Source organism: Sarcophilus harrisii, chromosome 3, assembly GCF_902635505.1.
Source record: "Sarcophilus harrisii chromosome 3, mSarHar1.11, whole genome shotgun sequence".
NCBI classification, from domain to species: domain Eukaryota; kingdom Metazoa; phylum Chordata; class Mammalia; order Dasyuromorphia; family Dasyuridae; genus Sarcophilus; species Sarcophilus harrisii.
The window spans coordinates 238,180,568-238,205,652 of NC_045428.1; the positions used below are offsets into that span (position 1 = coordinate 238,180,568).

Consider the following 25,085-nt stretch of genomic DNA (forward strand, 5'->3'; position numbering starts at 1 on the left):
GACTAAGTGAGTGAAAAATGGAGAAAGAAGAAATAACCATGAATAAAACCTTGAGAAACCACCAAAAAAAAAAAAAAGATAAGCAACTATTAAAAGAGGTAGGAAGAAGCCAGTGTGACACTGTGGCAGGAGCAATGGATTTGAAGTCAAGTCAAGAAGCATGTATTTGTTAAGCACCCACTGAAGTGTCAGTATTGTGTTAATTACTGGGTTAAGAAGAAAGCCCTCTCCCAAAAAAATCCCAACTCCTCAGACTCTCAAGAGATGGCATGTAAACAATCCCACAAAAACAAACTTTGTACAAACTAAATTGGAAATAATCTCAGAAGGAAACAGCAAATTAGGAAAAGCTTCTTGCAGAAGGTGAGTCTTTAGCAGAGATTTGAAAGCAGTCAGGAGTTAAGAGTTGAGGAGGGAAATTACTCCCTCCTCATGAATTACTGCCAAGTTAAAGACACAGAGTAAAAAGATGGAGTGTCTTGTTTGTGGAACAGCAAAAAAGTTGTAATCACTGCATGGCAGAGTGCATGTAGAAAAAAAAGATAAAAGAAGTCTGGCAAGGTGGGAAGGCTCAGGTTTTTTAAAAGGCAGAGGATTTTTACATAGATCCTGGAGCATAAAAAACAAGCCACTTAAAGTTAACTGAATAGTGTCCATGTGCTAGTGACATCCCTAACCTGCTCTAGAGGAAAAAAACTGATTATTTTGGTTATTTGGTTAAAATAGAGGAGAAATTACAGGCAGAAAGACCAACCAAAAGGCTTTTACAAAGTCCAGGAGTGAGGTGATGAGGGTCTGAATCAGGGTGGCAGAGTCAGAGAAGAGAAGGAAGCTTTATCAGAGGAATGTTGCAAAGATGAAATCCACAAATCTTTGCAACAGATAGGATGGGACAGGGCTTCTTAAACTTTTTCCATTGGAGACTCCTTTTCACCCCAGGCATACAGATATATAAAATAGATAATACAATCAATCATTACTGATAATAAATCATAGGTTCGAGACCTCTCCCCCCAAAAAAAATTTCAGTTCCAAGACCCAATGGCGTCTCAAGTTTAAGAAGTAGGATAGGAGGTGCTGAGAGAATGAGGAATGAATAGAGGATGATAGTGTCCTCAACAGTTAACAGTGAAGGGGAGAAAAATATGGGGGAAAAGATAAGGAGTTCAATTCTGAACATGGTGAGTTTCAGATATCTATTGAAAATCCAGTTTGAGATGTCTGAAAGTCAATTGGGGGGATCTGATATCAGCAGAGTTAGGGCTGGAGATTTAAGATTTAAGAACCATCAGCAAAAAAGATGAAAATTAAATCTATGAGAGTCAATAAGATCATCAAATTAATCTAAAAATTCTGCAAATTTTTAAAAGGTTTAAAAACAACAAATGCCAGCAATTAGTAGTAGTATTAAAAAGCAAACCAAGGAGACTATTATCTCTTAAGACAAGAGTGTCCAGAAGGATTGGGTATATAAATGCTGCAGAACAAGTCGAGGAAAGCTCTTTGAGAAAGCAGATTCAAAGAAATTATTAGTAGGGACTGCTAGGTGTTGAGCAGAATTGTTGGGAAGTAGCATTGAGTGCAAAAGCTTTTCCAGGGGTTTGGTTGTGAAAGGTGAAATCAAGGTGCAAACATCTGGGCAATTTCCACATTTAGAAGGGAGGAGCAGGGGAGGAACAGGGGGTGGAGTCTGAAAAAGAAAACTAAGCCACTGACTATGCCTTCACTTGCAACCAGCTCTCAGTAATTAAACCACCCAGGCCTGCAACAGGAACAGACTGCGAATGTGTCATTTTCCTGTAAAGGCGGACTTTGGCCTAAGATGGCCTCTAAAGTTCCTTCCAGAGGTAACAGGACGCTAGGGATGACGGAGCAACAACCCAAAGTGGACTAGAGGGGACAGGCGCCCAACCGTCTCCGGATTCCCGGAAGCAGGAGCCCCGCCTCCACCCAGCCCTCCCCCTCTACTCACCCTCAGGTTCCCCTTCGTCCGCTGCTTGTTCTTCCCACCCATGGCATCTGCCACCGTCCTCCAAGCCCCGGGAAACCCAGACTTCGCGCGAACCAAATCACCCAGCCAGGAGAGTGACTTCCGGGCACGCAGCGCTCGCCGGAAGAGAGCTAGCAAGAAAACACCTTCCCCTCCCTTTCCTTTCCCTTCTTCCCTTCCCTTCCCCTCCCCCCCCCCACCTCCCGCGTCCCGCCTCCCGCCTCCCGCCTCCCTCCTCCCTCCTCCCTTGCCCCAGCCTCTAGAAACCCGGTCCCTATCTTTCTCTCTTTTGCCCCCCCGGAAACGTCATAGTGTGAAGCCCTGCCCAAAGGCAAAATAACCATTCTCATCCAATAGAAACCCAAGGACGGATAGCTAGGAGGGGCCAGGGCAGGTAGAGGGACTAGACAGGTATATGGGTCCGGGAGCGGGGCAGGGGCAGGGCCAGAGGCTGAAGCTGGGATTGGGGATAGAGCTGGGGGGTGGGGGTGGGGGGGAAGAAATGAAGGGACAAGAAAGAAATGCGTCACTTCCGAGATTCCTAGGATCAGGTCTCCCCTACCCTTGGCCACGTGAGCTTCTGCCCTGGGACGTTCTGGACCTAGTGTGCAGTGGTGGGTTTTATTCATTTATTTTTAACGTCAGCACTGGGCTGGCTTGGTTAAAATGTGGGGTTTTATTGGGGAACGGATAAATTAGTGACTAATGATTGATGCAAGGAAAAAAACCACCATTTAAAGATACACAGAATAAAATATAAAAGTCATCAGGAGAGAGCACAAATAGGTCGGTTTTGTTACTACCCTGTTTAATATCCACCTATTACGGGTATAACAAATTTATGTTTTTCATATATAGTCTTTGGCCTTTACATACAGAAATTTTCTTGTCGATGCTTAAATTCTAAATAAAAAAATTTTTCAAAGAAAAGCATTAGTCCCAAAACCACACTCACAAAACTTTAGAGCTAGAAAGGTACTGAAAGATACTTCTTCATCCTTATAAGTGAGATTCCAAAGTCTCGAGAAATGGTAAAAATGACGAGTCAGTCACCTCATAGGTAATAAGAGGAAATGAGTTACCCCCTTGCTACAACATGTCAAAGAACTGACCTTAAGTAAATTAATCTCTGTATTTCAGTTTCCTTTCTTGTGAAATGGAAATAATACCGCCAGCACACTAGCTCTTTGGAAAACCCTTTGCAAACCTTAAAATGCTTTAGAAGTGTGTTAGGGGAACTATGCTCAAAAAGTTATCAAACTGTGCATACCCTTTGATCCAGCAGTGTTACTACTGGGATTATATCCCAAAGAGATTATAAAGAAGGGAAAGGGACCAGTATGTGCACGAATGTTTGTGGCAGCCCTTTTTGTAGTGGCTAGAAACTGGAAACTGAATGGATGTCCATCAGTTGGAGAATGGCTGAATAAATTGTGGTATATGAAAATTATGGAATATTACTGTTTCTGTAAGAAATGACCAACAGGATGATTTCAGAAAGGCCTGGAGAGACTTACACGAACTGATGCTGAGTGAAATGAGCAGGACCAGGAGATCATTATATACTTCAACAACAATACTAGATGATGACCAGTCCTGATGGATCAGGCCATCCTCAGCAACGAGATCAACCAAATCATTTCTAATGGAGCAGTAATGAACTGAACTAGCTATACCCAGAAAAAGAACTCTGGGAGATGACTAAAAACCATTACATTGAATTCCCAATCCCTATATTTATGCACACCTGCATTTTTGATTTCCTTCACAAGCTAATTGTACAATAATTCAGAGTCTGATTCTTTTTGTACAGCAAAATAATGTTTTGGTCATGTATACTTATTGTGTATCTAAGTTATATTTTAATATATTTAACATCTACTGGTCATCCTGCCATCTAGGGGAGGGGGTGGGGGGGTAAGAGGTGAAAAATTGGAACAAGAGGTTTGGCAATTGTTAATGCTGTAAAGTTACCCATGTATATATCCTGTAAATAAAAGGCTATTAAATAAAAAAAAAAAAAAAAAAAAAAAAAAGAAGTGTGTTAGGGTGCAACTCCCAACCCATTTATATTATCTCATTTTGTGTGATATTTTTCCATGACACTTAATGGCTTTTGATATTTGATTTACTCCATTACAAACCTCCGTGTGTCCATCCCTTATTCCTCTTGCTATTTACATTGGTCCACGTCCTTTGTAGATTGCTTTTTATACCACTTCTTACTTCTATGTCTTTGGTAACATTCTACAATCTATTAATATACACCATATTTATCTGTTCAATGGATCTCCTGCATGTGTGATAGCCAGTCAACAAGCATTTGTTAAGCACCTATTATGTGTCAGAACTTGAATAAAGGCAAAAATGAAAAGAAAAAAAAAAAAAACTGCCCTCAAGAGGCTCAAAGTCTAATGGGGGAGAGAGACATGACAAATAAATATTTACAAACAAGATACATACAGAATTAACTGGAGATAATCTTTGAAGGAAGGTACTAATATTAAGGGGGGATCAGGAAAGACTTCTTGTAGAAGGTAGCATAACTGGCATTAGAATGTAGCCAGGAAGATGGAGATTAAGGGGGATGGGAGGGGGGAGAGAGAGAGAGAAAAGAGAAGAGAGAGAGAAAAAGAGAGAGAAAGAGAGACAGAGACAGAGACACCCAGGGAGGGAAAAGGATAGATAGAGAAGGAGGGGCAGAGGAGGGACAGAGAGGGAGAGAAGGAATGGGAGCCAGAGAAAGAGAAGGAGAGAAAGAGCAGAGAAAGAGAACATCACAGGCATGGGGGACAGCAAATGAAAAATGTTTATGAGACAAACATCAAGGATGCTAATATCACTGGATTACACATCATGTACTGGAAAGGCAGATAATGAAAGCCTTTGAATGCCAAATAAAGGATCCTGAAGATTGTAGGAAGTCACTGGAGTTTTGAATAAGAAGATGATAGGATCTCATGATTAGACCTGTGCTTTAGGAATATCAATTTGACAGATGAGTAGACATTACACAAGAGCAGGGAAATACTAGAGTCAGGGACACTCAGAAAATGGGCTATTGGGGACAGTTAGATAGTGCAGTGGATAGATCACCAGCCCCTTTAGTCAGGAAGACCTGAGTTCAAATCTGCTCTCAGACGCTTAACAAGTCTCAGCTATGTGACCCTGGACAAGTCACTTTACCCCACTTTTTTTGCCTCAGCAAAAAAAAAAAAAAAAAAAGAAAAAGAAAAAGAAAAGAAAAAATTTTCTATTGCAAAAATCCATGTGTGAAGTATCAGTGTCAGAAGAGTTAAAAATACATGAAAGATAATACCAAGGTAGAATTTATAGAATTTAGCAATGAATTGCATATGGGGGAGGAGGGAGAAAGAATGAGAGAAATCAAAGATAGCACCTAGGATGACTAGTAGAATGGTACCATTAACCTAACTTTAACACTAATATGGAATTTAGGGGAAAGGGAGGACTTGAGATGATAATGAATTCACTTTTTGATATGCCGAGTTTAAGATAATCTGTCTATATGATATCTAGTTCTAAACGTCCATTAAGCAGTTGAAAATGTGAGACTACAGGTTAGAGCTGGATAAGTAGATCTATGAATCATCAGCCTATAGATGATAATTAATTCCATGAAAACTAGTGAGATCAAATGAAATCATAGAGGGAGAAGAGGCTCCTGGACAGAACATGGGGAGATATCTGTTATTAATACTGTTCAATGGTTGTGAGTTGGATGAAAAGTCAGCAAGGGAGACTGAGGAGTGGTCAGAGAGTTAGGAAGAGAACTATGAAAAAATAGCATCATGAAAATCTAGGGGGGAAAAAATAATACCAAGGAGGAGCGGATGGTCAAAGGAAAAAGATAAGAAAGAAGTTAAGTATATGAATAAAACATTAGAATGTGATAGACCTGTGGTCATTATCAAATAGGAATAGAAAGTTTTACATATTTTGCCATGCAGAGCAGATTTCCAAAAATTGAAATGTTTTAGGATATTAAAAAATGTTTTAGGGATACAGAACTCTCATAAATGCAAAAATATTAAACATATCTTTTTTACTGAATACAATGCAATAAAAATTTGGCATATGAGACCTTGAAGAAAGGATTAACAATTAATTGGAGGTAAAATAATTTAATTCTAAATATTTGGTGGGTCAAGGAACAAAGCAAAGAGCAATAGAAAAATGTATTAAAGGAAATAATGATGAGATGTGTCAAAACTTTTGAAATTCTATGACTACTGTCATTGTTACAGTGGTCAATATTGCTAACTACTACTCCTGGGGTTGGTACAACTGTCTTCTGTGTCTTACATAGCAGTCTGCTATGTAAGTATGTGACTGCTTTAGGGGCTATTACTCCAAAACAGCCTCAATTGCCATTGAAGCAATCCAGTGTATTACTTTCCTGGTCCAGGATTTGTTCCCCTTTCCTTAAACGTGTTGCTGTTTAAAAAATAATAATAATAATAACTTTTTTTTCTTAATTCTGAGTTCTAAAATCTCTCCCTCCCTCCAATTCCTCCCCAATTCATTGAAAAGGTAGGCAATATAATATCAATTATACATGTGAAATTATATAAAACATTGGCCATGTTGCAAAAAAAAAAAAAAGAAAAGAAAAGAAAAAAAGCAAGAGGAGAAAATGAAAAAAAAATTATTTCAATTTTTATTCAGAGTTCAACAGTTCTCTCTCTCTCTGGAGGTGGATAGCATTTTTCATCACAAGTCCAGAATTTTTTTGGTTTATTGTCTTGATGAAAGTAGGTAACCCCTTTCAAATCATCTTTGCAATAGTGCTGTTACAATGTTCTTTTGGTTCTGCTCATTTCACTTTTCATCAGTTTATATAACTCTTCTAACAATTTTCTGAAAAAAATCCTGCTTGTGATTTTTTTATACCACAGTAGTAGTCTATTACAACAATTTCCACTTAATGAATATTCCTTCTATTTCCAGTTCTTTGTCACCAAAAAAAGAGTTGTCATAATTATTATTGTTGTTATTGTAATTATTTTACATAAAGTTCCTTTTCCCTTTTCTGTGATTTCATTAGGATACAGACCTAGTACTAGTCTTGCATGAATAATTTGGAACTATGCTATAGAATGGTTGGACTATCACAATTCCACCAACAATCCATTAATGTCCCTATTTTTCCATAACCTCTCGAGCATGTCATTTTTCTTTTCTGTCATATTAGCCATTCTAATAGGTCTAAAGTGTAAGGTGTAAAAGAAATTCAGAGTTGTTTTAATTTTCATTTCTCTAATCAACAGAGCATTTTTTTCATATGATTATAGATATCTTTGATTTCTTCTGAAAATTGCCTTACACATCATTTGATGAAGGGCTTTTATTTTATAAATGTAAGTTCACAAGAAAAAAGACCTTAATCAGAAAAACTTGCCATAAAATCTTTTTCCCAGTGTCCTTTTTTTCTTTTAATTTTGGCTACATTGGTTTTGTTGCTGAAATTTTTTTTTAATTTCATGTAATCAAAATTATCCATTTTACTTCCCATAAACTTCTCACAAACTCTTCCTTTATCCATGGATCTGACTGGTACATTTTTTCCATGTTCATCTAATCTATACCTAAATCCATTTTGACCTATGTTGGTACCATTACATATTAAGTAATGTTGATTTATACCTAGTTTTTGCCAAATCATTTTCCGTTTTCCCAGCAATTTTTGTCAAATGATAAAATCTTTGAGCAATCCACTACTAGATTAACATAGTCATTTGCTACCTTATATTGTGTATTTAATCATTTCGATTACTACAACACTATTTTTTAGACAGAAACATTGTTTTGATATTTATAATTGATATTACAATTTGAAACCTGGAAGTGCTAGGCCACCTAACTTCATCTTTCGTGCTTCCAGATGTTTATTACTAGTTTTTTCTAGTTCTATAAAATAATTTTTTAATAATATGAGTGCTATGACACTGAATAAGTAAATTAATTTAGGTTAAATTGTTATTTTTGTCATTATTTCAGCCTACCCATGAGTAATTAATGTTTTTTTAGTTCTTTAGATCTGTCTTTATATAAAAATTGTTTTGTAATTGTGCTCATATACTTTCTAGATTTGTCTTAGCGGGTAGATTCCCAAGTATTTTATGTGGTCTGTAATTATTTCAAATAACATTTCTCTATTTCTTCTGCTACATTTTGTTGCTAACATAAAAATGCTGACAATGTGTTGGTATTTATTTTATATCTTGCAATTTGGCTAAAGTTGGTAATTATTTCAACTAGTTTTTTGGTTGATTCTCTAAGATTCTCCAAATATATCATCATATGGTCTACAAAGAGTGCTAGTTTTGTTTTTTTTTTTTTTGCTTATTCTTACTGCTTCACTTTCTTTTTCTTGTTTTATTACTGCATCTAGCATTTCTAGTACTATATTGGAAATTGGTGTGAGAATGGACATTCTTGCTTCAACTCTGATTTTACTGGGAAGATTTTAGGTCATGCCCTTTTGTAAAGGGCTGGAACTCTGGAAAAGTATACTTGAAACAAAGATACTTACAGTAGGATGTTTACTCAGTGAAATTGATAGGATAATGGTTCTCTAGTTAAATATATACTTAATGTGATGTAATGATGTAATTAACTCTAGTTGGCATATACTTAGTGTAATATGGTGATGTAATGATTCTACAATTGGCATGTGCTCAGTTGCTGTAGTGATGTAATGGTACTTAGTAAGGGCTGAGAGGATTGGGAACTCAGGGGTCTCAGACACAGACACAGAGAAGACTCAGACACTGACACAGAAGATTCTTGAGGCTTAAGACTTCAGGCTCCAGACTCCATCTTTCACCAACCTCATGGTGGCTCTCCTGCCTTTTTCACTTCTCCATCTAAAGACCAAGGCCCATCCAGAGAACCTCCAGAAAGCTAGCCCGGATATTATACCCATTACAAAAAATGTTTGATTTCTAGTGCCAAGATGGTGGAGTATAAAGGAATCCACTGAAGTCCTTTTAAATTCCTCTCCACTTCAGAATTGATGTAAGAGTGGGGAAGCAGCTTACCATCTCTGCAGGAAAGGTCTGTTTCACTGGGGTGGGAAGGGACTATTCTCCAAGAGCAATAGAAGGGGCCAGCCTCATAGCAAGAGATCTGAAAAACTCCAATCCTGTGACAATCTATCAGAGAGGCCATGCCCTCCTGCAAACTTGCAGCCCCCTAGTGAGCATTTTGTGCAGCACAACAGGAGACTAGCAGAGCCTTGAACCTATTACTGACCAGTAGTGAAACCCCAGCTTGGGCCTGGCCAAAAACAAGATCCAGCTCCTACCACCAACTACCACCTAGCTACCACCAGCTGCCTTCTGGAGCCCAAGGCCTACCAAAAGAGAGAACCTGTTTCCTAGAAAACCAATAGCAGGCTCTCACACCTCAGGCAAATCAGCAAAAAAAAAAAAATTACTCCTCCAGGATTAACCACCAAAAAGGCTGTTACCACAACATCCTAGCAGCAAGGCCTCACATCCAGGCGAGTCTAATAGAGAGACCCACCCCCAGGTAAAGCCAAAAGGGTAGCCTACTTTCCCAATGAAAGCAAGCAGCTAAGCCCTAAAGTCCAGTAAAAGCAAGCAGTGTTAAAAAAAAAAAAAAAAAAAAAGCTTGAGACAGTATAGGACCAGAGTCTAAATCTCACATTAAAAAAAAAATCAGTTTGCAAAAAAAAAAAAGGCAGAAAAAATAAGCAAAGAACAAAACAAAACAACAACAACAAAAAGTTGGATTATAAAAAGTTACTATGATAAGGATCAAGGCATAAATTTAGAAGAGGACAATAATATCAAAATGGCTACATGTAAAGCCTCAAAGAAAAATGTAATTTGATCTCAGGCCCAAAAAGAATTCCTGAAAGAACTTAAAAAGAGTTAAAAAAACAACAACAACAACAACAACAACAACAAAAACACTAGAGAACTAGAAAAAAATGGGAAAAGAAATGGGAGTAATGCAAGAGAATCATGAAGGGAAAAAAAAGTTGATAGCATGGGGAAAGATATACAAAATTTTGTCAAGGAAAATAATGCCTTAGAAAATAGAATTAGCCAAATGGAAAAGAATCAAGGCTCATTAAAGAAAATAATTCCTTTAAAATTGGGATTGACAATTTGCCTTTCATGGCAGGGTGAAAGATTCCAAAAACTAGGAATTGTAGTGGCATGTACCTGAATCTGGAATGTCACTGAGGGTAATTCTGGCAATTTCTCAGGGATAAGCATACCCCCAAGCAATTTGGAGACAGCACTCTTAAACCTGCTTTTCTTGGGAACTAAGTGAGCACTTATATACTGACCCAATTGGCTATTCCTTTCACTCTGTTATTCTAAGAAGAAAGTAGGACTGAATCAGGGAGAATTATACCAAGGATAGTAACTTATGAATTCAAGGCTAGAAATCTAGTTAGTTCTGGATTTGGGTCATTCCTATTCTGGTGGGTAAATAAATTACACCAGAGAGGCAGTGAAGGGAATAACAGAGTAATTAGATGCCACTAGCAGGGAAAACAGAATGAATGACTCTGGACAGTTTATTGGCAGGAAGAAGAGGTGGAATGTGTGTTGAAACTAGAAGTAGTTTTACTTCTAGTACAGCCCTGTCAGAAGAATTAGCAGGGAATTCTGTGTAAGGAGATCTGTGCAGAGGTGAATAGACTTTTATGAAGTGGGATGTTTTAGTCAAATATGAGGGGTTAGAAAAGGATGTGGAAACCAAATTGCAAAAGAAAAGAAAAAAAAGAAAAAGGGAGGAAGGAAAGGAAGGGAGAGAAGAAGGAAAGAAGGAAGGAAGGAGGAAAGAAAGGAAAGTAAAGAGAGAAGGAGGAAGAGAAGGAAGGAAGCAAGGAAGCGAGGAAAGGAAGGAAGGAAAGAAGGAGAAATGGAGGGAATGAAGGAAATAGGGAGAGAGGGAGGGAAGGAAGGAGGAATGGAGGGCAAGAAGGAAGGAAGGCGGAACGGAAGGAAGGAATGAAATAGAAAGGGAGGAAGGGAAGGAAGGAAAGAGTAATGGAGGGAAGGAAGGAAGGAAGGAGGAATGGAAGGAAGGAAAGGAAGGAAGGAAAGAAGGAAGGAAGGTAGAAAGAAAGGAAGGAAGAAACAAAGAAACAGAAAACAAAAGAAAAAAGGGGGAAATTGTGAGAAATGGATGAGCATACATTTGGTTTCCACAATTATGAAAACTGGAGAAATGAAATTTAAATTAGAAAATTGAAACTCACAAGGATATCAAAGAATAACCAAGAGTGGAGATTAGTTATTTTTCCCCCAAAGAATGTAAGCTTCTTGGGGCAGGGACTGACTTTTGTAATCAGGGGTGATGGCCTGAGATTTGAAAATAATTTTTTGTTATTGCCCTAGCCCTCCATAGATATCTTCCTTCTTCTAGAATGTAAGCTCCTTGGAGGGCAGGGACTGACTATGTAATGAGGGATGGAGAGTCAGTCAGGTCCTATAACTTCTATTAATTGATGCAATTAATGGGGAATTGGGGAAGAGACTTGTGCTTTTGGACAGGAAATAAAATGCTGCCCTTGGAGTTTCAAAAGTGTGTCTACTCACCTAGGCACCCTTTTTTTTTTTTTTAGTACTGGGGAAGGAGTTTTTTTTTTTTTTAATTAAATAACTTTTTATTGACAGAACCCATGCCAGGGTAATTTTTTTACAACATTATCCCTTGCACATCACTTCTGTTCCGATTTAGGCACCCATTCTTGCAAGAATGCAAACTAAATCTTTCCAGCATTAAAAATAAATAAATAAAGTAAAATTGGGATTGAGCAGCAAGTGCAAGCCAATGACTTTGTGAGACATCAAGATACTGATAAAACAAAATCAAAAAAGTAAAAAAAAAAAATGAAAATATGAAATTTTTCATTGGAAAATCGATCCAGGAGAGAGAAGAATTACTAAACTACATGAAATCCACAATTAAACAACAACAACAAAAAAAAAACCTGGATATCATCTTTGAAAAATTTATCAAAGAATATTTCCTTGTTATATTGGAACCAGAGGGCAAAATAGAAATTAAAGAAATTCACCAATCACCACCTAAAAGAGATCTCAAAATGAAAACTCCCAGAAATATCATAGCCAAATTCCAGAGCTCACAAAAAAAGGAAAAAGCACTGCAGGCATTCAAAAAAAAAATTCAAATATCATGGAGTTATAGTCAGGCTTACACAAGATTTAGCAGTTTCCACATTAAATAACCAGAGAGCTTAGAATACAATATACTAGAAGGCAAAGGAATGAGGATTATGACAAAGAATCACCTACCCAGAAAAAGTAAATCTAATCCTTCAGGGGTGAGGGGGGGAAATGGACATTTAATGAAATAGAGGACTTTCAAGGTTCCTAATTAAAAGACTAGAGCTGAATAAAAAATATGATCTCTAAATAGAAGATTCAGGGGAAATATAAAAAAGTTTAAAAAAAGAAACAAGAAAAAAAAACACAAAAAATTTAGTAGGGTTAAACTTTAGATTTCTACATAACAAGAAAATATCTATAACTATTAAGAGCTATATTATAATAAGATCAATTAGAAGGAGTATATATAGACATAAAGTGACTTTGATGGATAATACCCCCAAAAAACAAAACAAAGCAAAAAAGAGAAAGATTGTGCTGGAAGAAAAAGGAAGGAGGAGATTGAATAGGGTAAATTATCTCATATAAAAGAGGCATGAAAGAGTTATTATGGGAGTTATAATGGGAAAATGAGGGGTGGGGATAAGATAGTAGACAAAGCTTAAATTTTACTCTTATCAAAATTGGCTCAAAGAGGGAATCAAATTCACAGTTGGATACAGAAACTTATCTTACCCAATAAGAAAATAAAAAAGGGAAAGGGATAACAGAAGGGAAAGAAGGACTGATAAAAGGGAAAGTAGAGTGAGGAAGGTGGTGATCATACATAAAGTAACTATGAGGAAGGAAAGGAAGGGTAGGAGAGAGAAGGAATAAAAATAGGGGAAAATAGCATGCAGGGGAAAAGACAATTATTTATCAAATCAATAAATGTGAATGGGATGAACTCACCCATAAAATGATAGCAGATAGCAGAATGAATTAAAAACCAGAATCCTAGAATATGTTGTTTATAATACATTTGAAACAGAGATACACAGACTAAAGGTAAGGAGCTAGAGCATAATTTATTATGTTTAAGCTGAAAAAAAAAAAAAGCAAGGGTAGCAATTGTGATTTTAGACAAAGCAAAAGCAAAAACAGATCTAATTGAAGAGATAAGGAAGAAAACTATATCTTGCTGAAAGGTACCATTAATAAGTCATACGAATACTAAATAAATATTCACCAATTCTAAGTTTTTAAAGGAGAAGAAATTAATGAATTATGTGAAAGTATAGACCGTAAAATTATACTATTAAGCAGCCTCAATTTTCCCCTCTCAGAACTAGATATATCTAATTAAAAAGTTAACAAGAAAGAAATTAAGGAGGTGAATAAAATTCTGGAAAAGTTTAAATATGATAGATCTTTAGAGATAGATTATGAATGGGCATAAAAAGAAATATACCTTTTTCTCCGCAGTACATAGCACCTATGCAAAAAAAAAAAAAAAAAAAAAAATCATGTATTAGGACAAAAACTTCACAATCAAATGTAAAAAGGCAAAAATTGTAAATGCATCTTTTTTTCAGATCATGATACAATAAAAATTACATTTAACAATGGACAATCCAAGAGAGATTTAAAATTTTTTGGAAATCTAATCCTAAAGAATGAGTGGGTCAAAGAACAAATCATAGAAACAATTGATAATTCCATTAAAGAAAATGACAGACCACATGCCAAAATTTATGGAATATAGTCAAAGTAATACTTTGAAAAAAATTTATATGTTTAATCACTTAAACAGAGAAAAAGCAGGTCATTGAATTGGATATGCAACTAAAAAAACAAACTGTAAAAAATTTAAAATCTCCAATTAAATAAATACAACATTGGAAATCCTGAAAATCAAAGGAGAGATTAGTAAAATTGAAAATAAGGAAGCTATTGAATGAATAAATAAAACTAGGATCCAGTTTTATGAAAAAAAATCCCAAAAAAGACAAACTATTGGCTAATGATTTAAAAAAGGAAAGGAGAAAAATTGATAGTATCAAAAATGAAAAGGGTGAATTCATCACCAACAAAGAGGAAATTAAGACAATTGATAGGAGTTATCTTGCCCAATTCCTTCCAATAAATTCTAAATGAAATGTATGAATATCTACAACAACATAAATTACTCAGATTAACAGAAGAAATAAAACTCTTAAATAATCCAATCTTAGAAAAAGAAATTGAACAAGCCATCAATGAACTTCCTAAGAAAAAATCTCCAGGACCAGATGGATTCAAGCAGATTCTACTAAATATTTAAAGAACAATTGATCCCAATACTATATAAACTACTTGGAAAAATAGGCAAAGAAGGAGTCCTACCAAATTTCTTTTATGACAGAAACATGATGCTGATGTCTAAACCAGGAAGGTGCCAAAGAGAGAAAAAAAAGTAAGACAATAAATAGGCATTTATTAAATGTTTATTATGTGTCAAACATTGTGCTACATGTGAGTAAGATATTAAAAATCAGATAATACACTGTCATTGCCCTCAAGGGCCATATAATTTAGTAGGGCATGGAGACATCAATACAAAAGGCTACTTAATAAACATTACATGGTAAATGCATTAGAGTGCTACAAAATAAAGTGTTACATGAGACTTGGAGCAGGTTATTTCCAAGGAAAGATTTAATATAGGGAGTAATATTTAAAAGTTAGACTGTCAAAAGGCAGAGAGAAGTTGAATGACTACATTCCACATTCAGAAAACAAATGAGTCAACCTGAAGGCCCCACAATATATATTGAATTGTCATAGTGTTATATTTTTGTTCAAATTGTTCCCTATAGATGCCCATCAATTGGGGAATGGCTGAACAAGTTGTATATGATTGTGAAGAAATACTATTGTGTTATAAGAAATAATGAGCAGGATGTTTTCAGAAAAACCTGGTAAGACTTGCATGCATTGATACAAAGTGAAATAAACAGAAAGAGCATTGTACACAGTAACAATATTATTGTATAATGATCAACTGTGAATAATGTAGCTATTCTCAGCAATGCAAATGATCCAAAACGATTCTGAAGGACTTATGAAGAAGACTGTCATACACCTCCAAAGAAAGAAGTGATGGAGTCTGAATGTCGATTGAAGTAAACTGTTTTTTACTTTATTATTCTTGGGTTTTTTTGGTTTGCATTTTCTTTTGCAACATGGCTAATAAGGAAATGTTTTGCATGATAACACATATATAATTTTGATCAAATTGCTTATCTTAAAATGGGGAAGGAAAATAGGGAAGGAGAGATTTTGGAAATCAAAATATTCAAAAATGAATGTTAATTTTTTTTGTTTACATGTAATTGAGAAAAAAACAAAATAAAAATTAAATATCTAGAAAAAGATGTTTCTTTTCTAAAAAGAAATTGTTTAGTATATTTGAAAAGCTCTCATCTTCCCATATTAAGCAACCCATTTCATGTAAGGATAGAGATTGGACCTGTAATTTTACTTGTAATGAAACTTTGATGAGACACTCTCTGTCAAAGGAGGTGAGCACTTCTCTGCAATTCTTCAAATATATATATATAATTCTAATATTAGACTACTTCTTAGGTTTTTAGGGATCACTCAGACAGATTGGAGTTTCTAATACATATACATTCTAGTATATAGGTCTCTACCAAAAGGGCGTTTTTACTAAGGTGGTATAACAAAAATAATTGTTATAAGATAGCCTTCCCTCAACTTGGAGTACTCTCCTTTTGCACACAGAAGGAGAAACTTGTTTTTCTAAGTATATAAGTTGAACCTGTAATGTGAAAAGTTATTCTACATCTCTGTGATCCTTTGTGTTCTCTTTGCTATATTATTTGGGGAAAAAAGTTTTAATGTCCTCTGTTTTTTGTCTTCCTTTTTTTTCTCTTTCTTTCTTGCCCTGACCTTTCTCTGAACTTCCAACTCCTTTTATTAAAAAAACAAACAAAAACAAAGACCTTTTAACAAATATGCATAGTTAAACAAAATGTTGTTGTTTGATTCTTGCATGTCTAGCTACTTTATTGCATAACCATTTCATTGGCTTGTTCTTTTTCCTTTTTTGTTGATGAAACCACATATAGAGATACTCATTTCCCCCTTATGACTACGTTAGCTGCATTTCATAAGTTGTGGTCATTTTGACTGATGAGAATTTCCATTATTTTTATGGTTTGTTCTTATACCCACCAATTCTTTAGGATTATTAAATCTTTTTGGAGGGAAAAAAAAAAAAAAAAAAAAAAAAAAAAACAAGCAAACAATCTTTGCTCCACATTTAGTCTTCATAGTTCTTTGTAGATGCAGATGGCATTTTCCACCCCAAGTTTTTTGGAATTGCCTTGAATCACTGTGATGAGGTTTAGGTTTCGGGAACCAAAATGAAATTAGGGTTTCTGGTGGTCAGGGAGTTAAATAATAAGGTCTAGTGGCAAATAGAGAGATTTGGCTCTCCTGCAACCCCTTGGTATTCGGCACAAGGATGGTGAATTTTGGGGACTCCCTTCTGGCGGCGCAGAGGTTCTTTGTAAAAGAATTTACAGACCTGAAAACCTAGATTGATAAAAGGGTTTATTATAGGGATTGGGAGTAAGGTTAAAAATCCTGACAATGAGGCATAAAGTCTGGTTAGGAAAATAGGTGAGGATAAAGAGAGGATGGTGCTGGAAAGAGTATTCCAGTGGACAGAGGCTCTTAGCATGCCAAGCATAGAGCTGGCATCTTTGGAACCTCTGTAAAGAGAGGGGTTTAGTTTGGCTCTTTTATAATAGGGGGCTTTGGCTGTTGTGCCACAGTTCCCTTTTAATGTCCTGATCCAGTTTCCCAATTGTCCTATTTAGTTACTCTGCCTCTGGTTATAACCTTTCCCTCTGAATGTTTGATGAGATAAAGGTCTGTCTCAGTTGCTCTGTCCCAAAACCTCAGGCTATAATCATTTCCTCTTAAATGTTTGATGAGATAAAAGTTTTATATCTTTTGGTTATAATCATTCCTTCTTAGGGTTTGACAGATAAAGGTCTATTTTAGACATCATTAGAATATCAGTAACCTCTCCAGTATTTCCCTCCATTATGTCATCCTAGGTGCCTCCCCCCATTAGGTTATCCCCATCCAGATTTCTCCCCCATTATGTCATTGTTCTTGTTATCCTATAAAAAAAATCTTGCTGTTTGTCTAATACTCAGGGCTGGATTCTTTGAGATGATAGTCTCATTCAGCCCTGGGACCAAACATGGATCTGTTTGGTCCCCCAAAAAATCTCTCCATTTAATAAACTACTAAATTGTTCTCTAATCTCTGTCTTGCTCAGTTTCTCCAGCATTACATTTTGTTTTTTGGTTTTTTTAATTTATTTATTTATTTTTATTTAATAGCCTTTTATTTACAGGATATATGCATGGGTAACTTTACAGCATTAACAATTGCCAAACCTCTTGTTCCAATTTTTCACCTCTTACCCCCCCACCCCCTCCCCTAGATGGCAGGATGACCAGTAGATGTTAAATATATTAAAATATAAATTAGATACACAATAAGTATACATGACCAAAACGTTATTTTGCTGTACAAAAAGAATCAGACTCTGAAATATTGTACAATTAGCTTGTGAAGGAAATCAAAAATGCAGGTGGGCATAAATATAGGGATTGGGAATTCAATGTAATGGTTTTTAGTCATCTCCCAGAGTTCTTTTTCTGGGCATAGCTGGTTCAGTTCATTTCTGCTCCATTGGAAATGATTTGGTTGATCTCATCAGCATTACATTTTGGAGCTCTCCAGGGAGATATTAGAAAATGAGCAGGATTAGAGATAAGAGACTTTCAGGTCTCTGCTTTGGGCAGGGTGGCTGCGGATCTGAATTCTTGGCCTGGAGAGACCGGGTCCCCCTAGGTTTTTTTTTTTCCAGAGCCTCCAGGAAAGAGCGGTTTCCAGCCATAACAGCCTGATGATAGACAACCCAATTCCGGCCACAGGAGAGTAAGTCTGTCTGGGTACCTTTTGGGGTACCATCTGGTTATGTCTTAAGACCTGATCTGTTCTGTCTTTATGCTAGCATCTGTATTACCAGAATTATGAAATGCTAATGGGTATAAATTCTGGGAGTATGTCTTCTGGACACAGGGAACCCTACCTGGATGTCTAAGCCACATCTGTGTGCTAGTTGGCACAACTCTGGGCATTCCAGAGTATAAATTTGGGGGTCTTTTTAAGACACCATCTGACTAAAAAAAAAAAAAAAAAAAAGGCTCTCTTTGGATTATGGGAGGAAAGACTGGAGCCAACAACTTCCCTCAGGGCTATTCTTTCCAAAAAGCCCCTAGTCTGTGTTAAATGTTTTGACTGCACAGTCTATGTGTGTTCTGTGTGATTTGTTTGTCTGTTTTGTCAATTTTAGAGCTCTGTTAAATTTAAGAACAATGATCAAATTTGGGAATTGGTTATTTCAATACTGAACTCCAGCTGGAAAAAAACATTTGATTAGGAATTTTATGATGATTCTAAATTTGGGAAATTTATTAGTTTGCATCTGCATACCAGATTTGCTCTGAATATTCTTTTGGGAAGTTTTAAAATTGTGGGAAATAATTTTACTGTTGCCTATGCTGGCTAGATTGAGTTATCTTTAAGTATAAGATCTTAAAAGAACAATAACTTGTTAAAGTTCTGTTAACTTGCCTGAAAGGAGTCATGTGCCTCTAATTAGGTAAAGTATGTAGCAAAAAGGTTCTGACTTTTCTGAAAGCTTCAATTATGGCCAAGTTGGAGCTTAGGAGAAGTCCATTGGGAATAATGGCCACATAGGGCCAGAGGGAGAGAAAAACTACCTATATTATAACATTGTTAACTTATGCTTTAAATCCAACAGCTCTGCTGGACATGTGGGTTTTATGGAATCTTCCCTACCCATCCCCCACTGATTTCTGCTACTTTAAATGTTGGGTGGGGTAGGGATCTTTTGTCTTCAAAGGTAAAGATTTAAACTTGCCCCTCACTGCTGTTACTTGAGCTATTGGAGCATTTTGTTAGCCTGGAGTGAAGTTTAGTTTGACTTCTCTCCCTTCCCTGTCTTTTTGGAGATGGGGTGGGGGGAAGGGCAGCCACATAGAATCCTCTCCTCCTCCCTCCCTCTAAACTGTTCCAGGCGTTCTTTAACAAGTTGTAGCTATATGGTTTTTGGCTAAAAGCAGCAAACTGATTTGTATAAATATAAGGTTATGGTAAATATCTGTTTAGGATTTGTTATTGGAGGTAAAATTTCTTGGGTTTATAGTTAATATGTCATTGCATTTTTTTCCTCCTGTAAATGATTTCTATAATCAGAGCAATGGTCAATAAGAAATTGTTAATGCAATTCAATTATGTCATACTTTGCTGTTTCCAATATGGTTATCTATGATCATTATATCTTAAATACTTGAGCAAATAAGTATTTAGTCTGGTCATCTATTGGTTACTAGATATTGTGTCTGGATATTCAAGTTTTTTTAAGGTTTATAACTAATGAGAGGCCACATCTTATAGCAGTCCTTGTGGACTAATCTTTCTATCTCAGACTGTTCTAATCTTTCTTTGTTAGATTTGTTTTTGTTTCTGTTTGGTTTCAAGTTTTGTTTCTGTTTGGTCAAATTACAGATATATTGATTTGATTCTGGGATCTAGATCAAGCTTTGATTGTCAGCACGCCACACCACACCCATCCCCCTTCCTGGACTGAACATCTCTGCCATCTTTAACAGGAAGCAGCTTTTGAGATAACCATCGCCCCTGCTCCTGATGTAATTTGGACTGATATGGGGGAGTGAGAAAGTGCTTGAATTGTTAGAATTTTAATTGTATTACTGTGTGTTTAAGACTTGGGATGGAAATTGTTAAACTTGTGTAACTATTGCTGTTATGTTTGAGGGATTTTTATTCTGTTATGTATATGTATGTAATTTATATGTGGGATGGTTATTTGATAATTCTTTTCTGTGAAGAAAAAAAAGGTAGGAAGAAATAGGAAATTGGGGAAACTGGTGTATTTTCTTAGGCACTTCTGCTCTACTCTCTATCTTACTAGTTCAGATTTAATTGGAAATCCTTTAAACAGTCCTTTTCATTTTTTACTACTTGTTTAAATTTACTGGACTATGATTTGCTTGTTATGCTTTAACTTTGAAATCCCTTATTCTGTTGGAATTGCCCTGGCAGACTCAGTTTTTGGGATTATTTTTTTTTAGAAACAACCAGAAATCAGATATCTGTCTTGGGACTGGCAATCTCTCTGATCTGTTTCTCCACTCCTGTTACCCCAGGTTCTTAATTAGTATTTCAGTGTACTTAAAAGGAGCTTGTAGTTTGATATTGGGCCTCTAAAAGTTTGGGGTTTGCTTGCCTTGGTCTAACTGTGCATAATTTGCTCAGGAATCTGATCCTTTCTGCAGCCCTGTCTGTTCCTCTGGGCAGGGACAGGTGGAGCTACTCCAAGCCTCACCCTTCTCCCCTGGAGCAGGCTGCCATTCTGAACGGGCAGCGCAACTGTCTTGAGCCCTGCTGCGCTGTAAGCAGAGGCAGAGTCATGCACAAATTACCACAGTCCTAACTCACAGTACACTGTCCATATGCTCCCCAACTTCAGAGGACCTGATATAATTGTAATAAGGAACTTTGTGTATTTCTGATTAACTCTGGGGTTATAGGGGAGAGACTTGACCTTGCCATAAATCCTTGCATTGTTCTAGCTTTATTTTGATTTTTATTTGGTCTATTTACTTCACATAGGGTTAGTCTAAATTTGAATAGTTAGAAGAGAGAATGTGGAATGTTGTGCCACAGTTCCTTTTTAATGTCCTGACCCAGTTTCCCAATTATCCTATTACTCTGCCTCATGTTATAACCTTTCACTCTTAATGTTTGATGAGATAAAGGTCTACTTCAGTTGCTCTGCCCCAAAACCCCAGGCTATAATCATTCCCTCTTAAATGTTTGATGAGATAAAGGTTTTATATCTTTAGGTTATAATCATTCCTTCTTAATGTTTGATAGGATAAAGGTCTATCCATTTTAGATGTCATTAGAATATCAGTAACCTCTCTAAGTACTTCCCTCCATTATGTCATCCTAGGTGCCTCTCCCCCTTAGGTTATCCCCATCCAGGTACCTCCCCCATTATGTCATTGTTCTTGTTTTCCTATAAAAAATCTTGCTGTCTAATACTCAGGGCTGGATTCTTTGAGACTAGTCTTATTCAGCCCTGGGACCAAACATGGATCCATTTGGTCCCAGAAAAATCTCTCCATTTAATAAATTATTAAATTGTTCTCTAATCTCTGTCTTGCTCAGTTTCTCCAGCATTACAGGCTACAAGCTGAAGGGGGCTCATGGGTGGAGTCCCAAGTTGGGTCCTAGCTGTTTTTCAGCTTGAGCTGGAATTTGAATTGAATTCAGTGAGTTTTAGGACTGAGCCCACCCCACCCAGATAACAAGGGTGAAACTGTTTGTCCTTCGGGGCAGGGTCCCTTGCTGAGGCAGAGTTGAGATTTTCTCCTTTAAGGATTTTCAGAGTTTCAGGATCCCCTCTTCATATATCTGGCCTCCAGTTTTCCTTCAGTTTTTCCCTCTGGCCTGGAACTCCAATCTAAGAACTTCACCCTCCTGTAAGTTTCAGTAGTTAGCTATGATCCTGCCCCACTGCTTTTACACTTACCAGGCATGAGCTGGTTTCTTCTCACCCACGGCCCCATATGGGAAGCACAGGTGGACCTGGTGTTCCTTCTCAGTACAGGTTCCCTTAATCCTCCCTGATTCAGAAGCCCAAGTCTGTCCAGGTGCTAAAAGTTCTTGGGGCTTGGGCTACTTTCCAGTTATCCCCAGGGCTTGCCACTTGCATTAGTTTTAGAACTAATTTGAAGGTGTTTACATTTCACAGGGGCCAAACCTGGGCCCTGGGGTCTTTCTTGGCTCTTCTCTGATGTCCCAGGAGGAGTTCTATTCTGCCCTCTTATTTGTTTTTAAGCATTCTACATTCACCCTGAGGTGCAACTTTGTCTTGTTTTGGGGAAAATCTGGAGAGCTTCAAATTTTCTCACCTACTTTGCCATTTTCCTAGAATCCTCCTTCTTAAAAATTATTTTTTCAGGGGCAGCTAGGTGAGAGAGGCAGTGGATAGAGCACCAGCCCTAAAGGAAGGAGGATCTGAGTTCAAATCTATTCCCATACACTTAACACTTCCCATCTGTGTGACCTAGGCAAGTCCCAATTGCCTCAGCAAAAAAAAAAAAAAGAAAAAAAAATTTCTTCAGAGAATCTTATAGGACAAAATTTTTATTGCACTGTGTTCAGTAAAGGATGTTTAGTATTACTGTCTTTCTGCTTTTGCTTGTAAAGGTTATATGCATTTGTACCTAGTACATAGTCAATTTTTTGTGAATGTACCAATACCTTCTATATATAGAAATATATATATGAGGCCAGATTTGAACTTGTCTTCCTGACTTCCAGCCCAGTTTTCTATCCACTGTGCCACCCAGATGCCTACAGAGGTCTATTATCTCAATTAAAAAAAAAAATCTATATGGCCTCAAAGTTCGTTGTTCTTTATTTTTTCATTAGTCTGTTTATATATGTTTATTGAGGTCTCCTGCTGTTTAGTGTCCATTTCTCTCTAAAATTTGATGATCCTTATATCCATTTAATTTCTATGCACAAATACTAAAGAATGTGGACTTGTCTCTGGTGCCTTTAAGCATAATATAGTGTTATTCTTTTTTAAACCATTTTTACCATCACTTTTTCCAACATTATGATCACTACTCATGTCTTTTTTTACCTGAACAATATTAGATTTTATTCCATTTTTTTCATTTTAATTGTGAAATTTTGTTTCTTTTTTATTTCCATTTTATTTTGTCAGGTCCACATTCTCCCTCTCCTAACTTTGCTATCTCCCCACCCACTTTGAGAAAGAAAGAAAACCAAAACCCCTTACATATGTGTTTGCAAAACTAATTCCTGAATTGGCTTTGTCCAAAGCTCGATCTGCACTGTCTACTACTTCTCTATTTGGAGATGGGTAACGTGAGTCTTTGTTTCATATAGGTTTCTAATGAACAACATAGCATTGGTTTCTGCATTCTACTATCCTATTTCATTTTAAGAATTCATTCCATTTGTTTATAGTTATAATTGTTAATTATGTATCCTTTTTCATCCTGCCCTTTTGTACTTTGCCTTTTCTTTAAAAAGATGGTAAATGAGTAGTTTGCCTAAAACTTGTACAAATGACACAATCTATTTCTGATTCTTTCCCCGCTATTCTTCCCCTCTCTTTGCCTGATCATACATTTTTATTTCATTTCATGCTCTACTATAAGGTAGAGCCAAAGTTGTAAACATACATTTTTGGTGTTTTTTCAAAATGTTTTAAGATTTCTTGTTCTGTCTATTCTATTCTAATTTTTAAGAAGCAAATTCCTGGGTGAGACTTATCACTGTTTGTTCTAAAGTATTAATTCTTCTTGTCATTATTTCTCTCTAGTCATTCCATTTCATTCCTTCCAAGTTTTCTTGTAATTATTGTGGCTAGGACATTCTTTTCTCTGGCAACTTTCCTTGGAATGGTGAAATAACTCTATGTTTACAACTTTGGCTTCTCAAGATTGTTCTATATTACATTCACATTTGCTTTTATTTTCTTATATTTCTAGTGTGTTTCTATATTAAGGGATTTATGCTTTAGTCAAATTCTGTTACTCTATTTCTATATATTAGAAAGTTTGATCTGGAGGTTGATGGTTAAAGCGAAGTAGATTCTGCCTTCCAAAGGAATTCTCTGGTCTTATCTTCTGCTGTTTCAGACCCAAACTACATGAATTTTGGGTTAGGTGTAAGCTGCTAGTATGCCAACATGGCACTTTCTTTTCTTTTCTTTTTTTTTTTTAATAGCTTTTTATTTTCAAAATACTGCATAGATAATTTTCAACATTTACCCTTGAAAAACTTTGTGTCCAAAACAGAGATAGTTGGGCTTTCTTTTTCATGCCAAATCAGTTATGGCTGAGCACCTCCTAAGTCAGCTCTTTGCCATTCAGCCAATTAGAAGATTTCTTTTAAATCACCAGACAGTACCAGACCCTCAATTATGCAAAGCTAGAAAATTTCCCCTTAACTTTCTATGAGGTCACTTGGACTGAAACTCAATAGGAAAAAATCTGCGCTTGTTTGAGAGAATGGCATCAGGCAGAAAATCTTATATGTACATGCTTCAATAACTGGATCCTTATATAATATCTCTTAATTCTATTTTTAAAACGTCATTGCCCAGAACACAACACTATATACACATTTAATGGCAAAAATTTTCACCTCCTTAACGTATCCCAGAAATTTATTAGCTTTTTGGGGGGTACTATATGAGCTTGAGAAGGAAAAAGCAAGTTCTTTCTTTTTAAAAAAAATTCACTGTGTTTAGTACTATGTTTGGCATGTAGTTAACTACTACTGCTACCTTTTTTCAAGCCACTGATAAAAACATAAAATAGCAATGGCTCATAGATAACGAACTGAGACAAATAGGGTTAAGCAACTTACCCAGGATCATACAACTAATAACTTTCTGAGACCAGATTTGAATTCAGAAAGACGAGTCTTCTTGACTTCAGATCTAGCATTCTATCTATTGTGCCATTTAGCTGTCCCAAGTAAAAAGGACAGATCCCTAGTAGACACCACTGCTTTATTCCTTCTAATCTGATATTGAACCATTAATGACAAATTTTTGACTATTTCCAAATCTATTTATCATCTAGGCCATGCCTCTCCATGTTTTCCACTAAAAAATAATTTTTTTTCTATTCCTATTGCTGCTACTCTCAATTTATATTTACATAAAAGATATTACAGCATTATTAGATTCTCTGTCTGAACCAAGCATCATAAACACCACT

The 25,085-nt window shown here is 36.3% G+C and overlaps 2 protein-coding genes across 7 annotated transcripts in view; one reads left to right on the plus strand and one right to left on the minus strand.

Moving 5' to 3' along the window:
• LTN1 (listerin E3 ubiquitin protein ligase 1) overlaps positions 1-2,261 on the minus strand; it is an 82,403-nt gene extending 80,142 nt beyond the window's left edge. For all 3 annotated transcript variants that reach the window (XM_012544345.2, XM_031959250.1, XM_031959249.1), the window contains exon 1: positions 1,973-2,261. In XM_012544345.2, the coding sequence (XP_012399799.1) occupies positions 1,973-2,014 (42 nt within the window). In that variant the 5' untranslated portion in view covers positions 2,015-2,261. The remainder of the gene's footprint in view (positions 1-1,972) is intronic.
• A 153-nt stretch (positions 2,262-2,414) lies between these two features.
• USP16 (ubiquitin specific peptidase 16) overlaps positions 2,415-25,085 on the plus strand; it is a 67,375-nt gene continuing 44,704 nt past the window's right edge. The window contains exons 1-3 of one of the 4 annotated variants that reach the window (XM_031959252.1): positions 2,415-2,604; positions 18,068-18,138; positions 19,795-19,937. The gene's annotated coding sequence lies outside the window, so the exon portion shown is untranslated. The remainder of the gene's footprint in view (positions 2,605-18,067; positions 18,139-19,794; positions 19,938-25,085) is intronic. The other 3 variants (XM_031959253.1, XM_031959254.1, XM_031959255.1) reach the window with 3 other exon arrangements.